This window comes from Melanotaenia boesemani, chromosome 14, assembly GCF_017639745.1.
Source record: "Melanotaenia boesemani isolate fMelBoe1 chromosome 14, fMelBoe1.pri, whole genome shotgun sequence".
NCBI lineage: Eukaryota > Metazoa > Chordata > Actinopteri > Atheriniformes > Melanotaeniidae > Melanotaenia > Melanotaenia boesemani.
In genome coordinates this window covers 1661107-1669114 of record NC_055695.1, presented here as the reverse complement: position 1 = coordinate 1669114, position 8008 = coordinate 1661107, and the positions used below count along the sequence as shown (strand labels likewise).

Here is an 8008-nt window from a genome sequence, read left to right as displayed (position 1 = left end):
AAAAGGAAAGGTCTTTTTCTTTTTTAAGATGAAGGGTCCGTCATAATACAAAGAAAAGTCAAGTCCTCTTGATTTGCCTTTTTGTTGTTTTTAATTTAGCCTATCAGAGTCAGGGCACATTTACGGAACAGATAGATCCAACAGAAACGTTCTGAGCCGGTTTCACTTGAAACAATCAGCACTTTCATGTCTGCAATCAAGGCTGGTTTAGGGAACGTGGATCCATTTCTGAGCCTAATGAGGTTCTTTGGGTAACTCTAGATCTACTCAACAAGAGATGATGTGGAGTTCCCCAAGGCTCCATGTTGGACCCCCTAGTGCTCAGCATGATAAGATGTTCAGATAAGCCTACCTTGCCCTCAGAACTTGAAGTTAACTGAACAGGTCTGACTCCTCTATGAGCCAAACTAATCAACAAACTACCAAAAGCAAAAAGGAGACCGATCTGTCTTCCATTTTCATTCTTCCCTTTCCTTTCAGGAAGGTGAGGTAATGTAGCCATGGAAACAACCACAAACACCATAACTGAAAGACTACTTCACTAATAAGACCTGAAGAAGGAGCAGGACCCTGAAGAGACTGGTACTGGGTCCAGAACCACATGCTGCCTCTTTACCCTAAACATCAACTCCAGAACCAAGAACATCCAGAAGCTTCATCACAGAGACCAAACGATCCAAACAGGAAGTCAAACATTCTCCATCTTCCTGGGCAGAACTCACCTGAAGCAGCCGTTGCTCCGGGAGGCTGAGGTCCCGTCATGGTCTGTGGGCCCCCGGGGGTCGGTGGGACAGGCCGGAGCCAGGATTTAGCTACAGGATTGCCAGCATTCACCACCCCTACATACTCCACGTACGTCCCTGGAAAGTCCCCGACCTCCTTTGTCCTCTCGTTGATGCCATGCAGCCAGCCCGCTGGACTCCGTTCATCCCCCTCCTGGTACTCCATCAGCGAGGCCTTGGGGACCGTGAGCAAGTCGCCTGGCTGGAGCCCGATGCCATCACCACGCTCCTGCTTGTACTCAAACAGTGCCCGGTACTGGAAGCTTTCAGACGCCATGGCAGCGGGAGGTCAAAGGAAGAAAGAAATTGTGGCCTGAGAAAAATCCCTGAATTAACAGTGGAGCTGCGATTTGCTGCGATGCTGCCTGAGATTCACTGTCCTGTGCTGACTGGACGGCACAGTGAGAAGGAAACTGTCCCTGAGGTGGACCTGGAGTCCGAGTCTGGACTTTATCCAAAACCAGAAATCCTTCCGGAGAGACGGAGTTCAACAGTCTGTGCTTCGGTGTTATAAAAATGGCCCGTCAGGCTTCATGCGAGGCCTGCAGGATCCAAGTCTGGGTGGAGGAGGCAGGAATCTGGGCGAAGGGATGGGGGGTCACCTGAAGACCGGAGGATGGCTCCACCTCTGGACGTCCCACAGCTTGCCCTGATGGAGATGTCAATGTCCACGGAGCCTCCCACTCACACATGTACACACTCACACACGCTCACACACACCTGAGGAAACACTGCAGTGCAGAATTTAGCCTGTTTTCCACCCCTCTCCCCCCTCTTCCTCTTCTTCCTCCTGAGGCTCTCAGCTGCTCCTGGAAACTGAAGGTGAAGTTGAAACGTTCACATGAACCTTCTGATCCGGTTTGAGACTGAGGCCAGATCAGCTCAGACCTGGACCTGGTTTTAGCAGCTGATCGGAGTCAGGGATGCTGAGTCAGCAAACATGACGAGGCGGAAATCAACTTCAGCCTAACTGAATGCGCCACTGCCCGTCTCATGTCCGCAAACTCACCGCTAAAGCTGCTCACACGAGCCGTTCTCCTCCTGCCACGTCCGGGCGCGCGATCCGTCCGCTTCCACGCAAACTGCGCCCCGCAGAGCGAGTCCAGACATCCGAGAAGCCCCGACAGGAGAGAGGATGGCAGACAGGCAGCCTGCTCGGTGCTGCGCGAGCGTGCGCTGATGTCAGGAGAGCCCTCCCCCTCCTCCTCCTGCGCGCGGCTGCAGCTGATTATTCATCCTGTCTGACTTTGAGCTGCTGTGTGAGTGAAGCTCGTGAATGTTACACCTCCGCGACTTGGACAGTTGTGCGCGTCAGAGTTGTTTTTTTTTTATTAGAATAAACAAACAAAAATGCAGGTGGAGTAGAGACACCTGAGCTGGAATCCTGGGGGGTCCTGCCTAGTTTCTGTCTCGTGTGCACGTGACGGAGGAGCAGACAGCTGTAGACTGCTGCGTCATCAGGTGCGCACCTTTTAAGTCTGGAGCTGCAGAGCGCGGTCACGAAGCGCGTGCACAGACGATGAAGAGTTCAATATAAGCAAAATGTTAATCGCTTTATGTTTCACATTTTATGATGATGAAGATGATGATGATCCAGGAGCAAAAACTTTCAGAATAGAAATCATCTGTTTGCTTATTTTTATCACTAAAGTTTAAAAAACGTTTTCTGATGGAGGGATGAAAGGAGAGGAGTTCAGGATAAATCAGAGAAACAAAGAGAGGAATAAATATGTCATTCTAAACTTACCATCCTCTTCATCAGGTGCACCTTCTAGTACCGGGTCGTCCTCTTCATCAGGTGCACCTTCTAGTACCGGGTCGTCCTCTTCATCAGGTCCACCTTCTAGTACCGGGTCGTCCTCTTCATCAGGTCCACCTTCTAGTACCGGGTCGTCCTCTTCATCAGGTCCACCTTCTAGTACCGGGTCGGACCTTTTTAATCCTGGTGTGATAGATGAAGCAGGTGGTGGAAACCTTCCTCAGAGGTTTTCTCCATATTAACATGACAGCATCACACAGTTGCTGCAGGTTTGTCGGCTGCATCCATGATGAGAATCTCCCGTTCCACCACATCCCAAAGCTGCTCTACTGGACTGAGATCTGGTGGCTGTGGAGGCCGTTGGAGTCCAGTGAACTCATCGTCATGTTCTAGAAAGCAGCTGGAGATGATCTGAGCTTTGTGACATGGTGCATTATCCTGCTGGAAGTAGCATCAGAAGATGCTCCACTGTGGTCATAAAGGGATGGACATGGTCAGCAACAATACTCAGGTAGGCTGTACTGGTTAAACCAGGCCACGTTGGTACTAAGGGGCCCAAAGTGGACCAAGAAAACCTCCCCCCACCATTACACCAGCAGCAGCCTGAAGCGTTGATCCAAGGCAGGATGGATCCATGTTTTCATGATGTTTCCAGCAGATTCTGAGCCGAGCATCTGAATGTGGAGCTGAAATGGAGACTCATCAGACCAGCAACGTTTCTCCAATATTTTGCTCCAGGAAACTGCTGCTCACTGGATATTTACAGCAGTTTCTGAAACACTCACGTCAACAGCCACGCTCAAAGTCACTTAAATCCCATTTCTTCCTCATTCTGATGCTCAGTTTGAAGTTCAATAAGTCCTCTTCACCACGTCTGCATGACATGCTGCCATGTGATTGGCTAATGAAGAGGATGGTGAATGTAGAATAAAGTTTTCTGATGCTTTTAGACGTTTTTCTGATTCTTTTAACTGTTGAAGGAAATTCCCTCCATGACTCCCCTGTGACATCACTGCACACCATCACATCAAAGCAAACTCATCATTTTTTCTGCCCGTCTTCATCCAGCCGCCACGAATGTAAATGGAAAGTGACAGAAATCAATACAGAGCTGCTGAGAAGCAGAGAAGGTATAATTGGGATGATACAGCCGTTTAGTCAGGCCGGTTTCTCATGTCAGACGGGAAGGACCGTGTTTATTGTGGCTTTGTGCTTTTTTCTTTTGTAGCAACCGGCCAATGAGAGGAGAAAGAATTAGCAGCAGAGAAAAGCTGGACTTCCCAGGAGGAGGTGGACGCTTGTTTCCTCAGATTGAGTGTGGCAGATTATACAGGCACCATCACCCTCTAACACCTACTTTCACACATTTGTGGTGAAGCTGAGTGGATGTTTGCTGGAGGCCATCCGGACTGAGTAAACATGGCCAATCAGGGTTTGCCCCCTGAAAAAGTAGTTCCAGGGTGATGTTCAACACGGTGTAAAAAGTAGTTCCAGGGTGATGTTCAACACGGTGTAAAAAGTAGTTCCAGGGTGATGTTCAACACGGTGTAAAAAGTAGTTCCAGGGTGATGTTCAACACGGTGTAAAAAGTAGTTCCAGGGTGATGTTCAACACGGTGTAAAAAGTAGTTCCAGGGTGATGTTCGACACGGTGTAAAAAGTAGTTCCAGGGTGATGTTCGGCACGGTGTAAAAAGTAGTTCCAGGGTGATGTTCGGCGTGGTGTAAAAAGTAGTTCCAGGGTGATGTTCGGCATGGTGTAAAAAGTAGTTCCAGGGTGATGTTCGGCATGGTGTAAAAAGTAGTTCCAGGGTGATGTTCGGCACGGTGTAAAAAGTAGTTCCAGGGTGATGTTCGGCACGGTGTAAAAAGTAGTTCCAGGGTGATGTTCGGCACGGTGGAAAAAGTAGTACCAGGGTGATGTTCGGCACGGTGTAAAAAGTAGTTCCAGGGTGATGTTCAACACGGTGTAAAAAGTAGTTCCAGGGTGATGTTCGGCGTGGTGTAAAAAGTAGTTCCAGGGTGATGTTCGGCGTGGTGTAAAAAGTAGTTCCAGGGTGATGTTCGGCATGGTGTAAAAAGTAGTTCCAGGGTGATGTTCGGCATGGTGTAAAAAGTAGTTCCAGGGTGATGTTCGGCACGGTGTAAAAAGTAGTTCCAGGGTGATGTTCGGCACGGTGTAAAAAGTAGTACCAGGGTGATGTTCGGCACGGTGTAAAAAGTAGTTCCAGGGTGATGTTCAACACGGTGTAAAAAGTAGTTCCAGGGTGATGTTCGGCACGGTGTAAAAAGTAGTTCCAGGGTGATGTTCAACACGGTGTAAAAAGTAGTTCCAGGGTGATGTTCAACACGGTGTAAAAAGTAGTTCCAGGGTGATGTTCGGCACGGTGTAAAAAGTAGTTCCAGGGTGATGTTCGGCACGGTGTAAAAAGTAGTTCCAGGGTGATGTTCGGCACGGTGTAAAAAGTAGTTCCAGGGTGATGTTCAGCATGGTGTAAAAAGTAGTTCCAGGGTGGTGTTCAGCACGGTGTAAAAAGTAGTTCCAGGGTGATGTTCGGCACGGTGTAAAAAGTAGTTCCAGGGGGATGTTCAGCATGGTGTAAAAAGTAGTTCCAGGGTGGTGTTCAGCACGGTGTAAAAAGTAGTTCCAGGGTGATGTTCGGCACGGTGTAAAAAGTAGTTCCAGGGTGATGTTCAACACGGTGTAAAAAGTAGTTCCAGGGTGATGTTCAACACGGTGTAAAAAGTAGTTCCAGGGTGATGTTCAACACGGTGTAAAAAGTAGTTCCAGGGTGATGTTCAACACGGTGTAAAAAGTAGTTCCAGGGTGATGTTCGGCACGGTGTAAAAAGTAGTTCCAGGGTGATGTTCGGCACGGTGGAAAAAGTAGTTCCAGGGTGATGTTCGGCACGGTGTAAAAAGTAGTTCCAGGGGGATGTTCAGCATGGTGTAAAAAGCAGTTCCAGGGTGGTGTTCCGCACGGTGTAAAAAGTAGTTCCAGGGTGATGTTCGGCACGGTGGAAAAAGTAGTTCCAGGGTGGTGTTCAGCATGGTGTAAAAAGTAGTTCCAGGGCGATGTTCGGCACGGTGGAAAAAGTAGTTCCAGGGTGGTGTTCAGCACGGTGTAGCATCTTCTTCTTCTAACATGTCTGGAAACGTCTGGGAAGTGAGGAGACCAGTTGCTGGAGTTTTAGGAGAGAAATGTTGTCCCATTCTGGTCTGATGCAGGATTCTAGCTGCTCTACAGTCCTGGACCTTGGTTGCTGGATTTCTGTTGTTGTTTTCATGTCTTTTTTTTATTGAATCTTATTTAAATGTGAAAGCTGTAAATATCTGCTGTGGTGGTCATTGTGACAATGCTCCGGTTTCCCTTAAGGGTTTGTTTTCTGTGGAGCTCGTCTGGTCACATTAGAAAAGAATTCATCATGTGGCTGCAGATTACTAAGGAGGTGACGACTTATCTAATGTCCTCATATTGTTTTAGTTTCACAGTCTGATGACATAACCTTCAACTTTTAGACCCAATCTCCAAAAACGTGGTTTACTTCTAAACAGTAAAATCTTCCCACTTTGGTTCACGTTAAACTGGTGTGAACGCGGGCCTGTTCACCAGAAAGCACCAAGGTTCTGAGATTCCAGAACCAGAACCGAAGCCAGAGCGATGTCTGTCTGAAAGCACTTACTGAGATCTCAGGATGTTGTTATAACAGGAGGGATTTCTTCCTCTTTTCACGTCTTCAACAATAAATGAATGAATGAATGAATGACCTTAGTTCTTTCTTTGTATTATGACTGTTGTCCTGTAGCTGACAGGAAACCTGCTAAATGAGCCTTTTATACGGCACCAGGGACGTTTCCGTCCATAAGAACAGAAAAGTGATTTTCTACGTTGAAGACCCGGGAATCCAGCTGTCAGAAGGCGTCACGGACTGAAGGAAGACATGCGCTCCCACAGATCCTGGATGAGAAAACTGGTTTCCGTTCAGATGAACGGAGGTTTTCTGCTGCATCCATCCTCATCTCATTTCTGATTTCACTGATGCCAGTTTCCGTTCTGGAAATGAATCTTTCAGTTAATTAGTATAAACAGGAAGTGATGTCGTTTTTCTGCCTCTTCATGCCCTTGGCCCCCCTGTGTGGATATAATGAGGACAGTAGTCCGTCTGCCTTCAGTGAGCCTTCACTGCCACAGGAAGTTGGTGGGGTCGGATTTAGCCACGCAGACTCCACCCACGGTTTCATCCCGCACAGATGTGGAAGCATTTCGTCATGTTGAGCCAACCTGAGCCCTCGCGTGTCAGCTGTAATGAGATGCCCTCACGGACACGGCAGATCAACACTCTCGTCTGCTCTCGAGTCCTGCTTTGCTTCCTGCTTCTGTCACTTGCTGACGCTTCGCTCTCCCCTTTTCTGCAAATATTCTTATTTTTCAACTTAAAAAATGTATGAGCAACAGGTCCTGGATACTCATTAATCACTGGGACTGTATTTTGTAGTAGATTTGGTTGGATACTACTATATTTTAAGACTTTTATAATCTTGTAAGTGTCACGTCAGCATAGCCTACAAATAGCAGAAGCCTCATCTACAGTTACTCAGGAGCTAAAGCTAACTAGCTCCAGGAGGCCTCCCTTCTCTACAGATGAACACAGAGAGCTGCTTTCTAAAAGGTTTCTAAGTAGAGTTAACACACCCTGTGAGCCACAGCGTGCCCCAAACACAGGGTAAACAATTCCAAACCCACTAAGTTAGCTTTATTAAAAGTTTGGTCATTAGCAGGAAAAACATTTTTAATGAATGATTTTATAACTGAGCACAACCTTAATTTTACTTGGTTAAACCAAGATAACAACGCAGCTGCTCTTATCGAACCAACCCTCCCAACTTTAGTTTTATCAGTGAGGTCAGACTGAACAGAGAGGAGGAGCAGTTTTATTTAATGAATCATTTCAGTGGAAGCAGTTATCTCCTGGAAGTTTTACTTCTTTTGAATATGTGGCTCTTCAGTAGAAAGCTTATTATAAAATATCTAAATTTCTATAGACCACCAGGGCACTGTGCAGAATTTTATGAAGAGTTTAGTGACCTGCTGCTACAATCTGTTTGTATTTTGACTGTGTAATTATTGTTGGTGATTTTAACATCCATGTAGACAACCCTCAGGACAAAGCGACTAAAGATCTGGGTAACAGTCTGGAGAACTTTGGGCTGACTCAGCATATAACAGAGCCCACACACATTAAAGGACACACTCTAGACTTAGTGATTTCAAAGGGTTTGGATGTTTCCATGGTTACTGTGTGTGATGTGGGCCTGTCTGATCATTATTGTGTTTTCTTTGAGTGTACAGTTTCTGTTCACACTAATGTCTCAACAGAAATGATCACAAACCGCTGTATAACTAAAAACACGACTGGGATGTTTAACCAGGTCTTCTTTTCAACGCCTGCCCTGTCAGGCAGTTCAGCC

The 8008-nt window shown here is 47.0% G+C and overlaps 1 protein-coding gene across 1 annotated transcript in view; it reads right to left on the bottom strand.

The window, feature by feature from the left end:
• Positions 1 to 1927, bottom strand: part of pik3r3b (phosphoinositide-3-kinase, regulatory subunit 3b (gamma)) — a 291288-nt gene extending 289361 nt beyond the window's left edge. The window contains exon 1 of the mRNA XM_042006056.1: positions 723 to 1927. Coding sequence (XP_041861990.1) covers positions 723 to 1059 — 337 coding nt within the window. The 5' untranslated portion in view covers positions 1060 to 1927. The remainder of the gene's footprint in view (positions 1 to 722) is intronic.
• Between the last annotated feature and the right edge of the window lie 6081 nt (positions 1928 to 8008).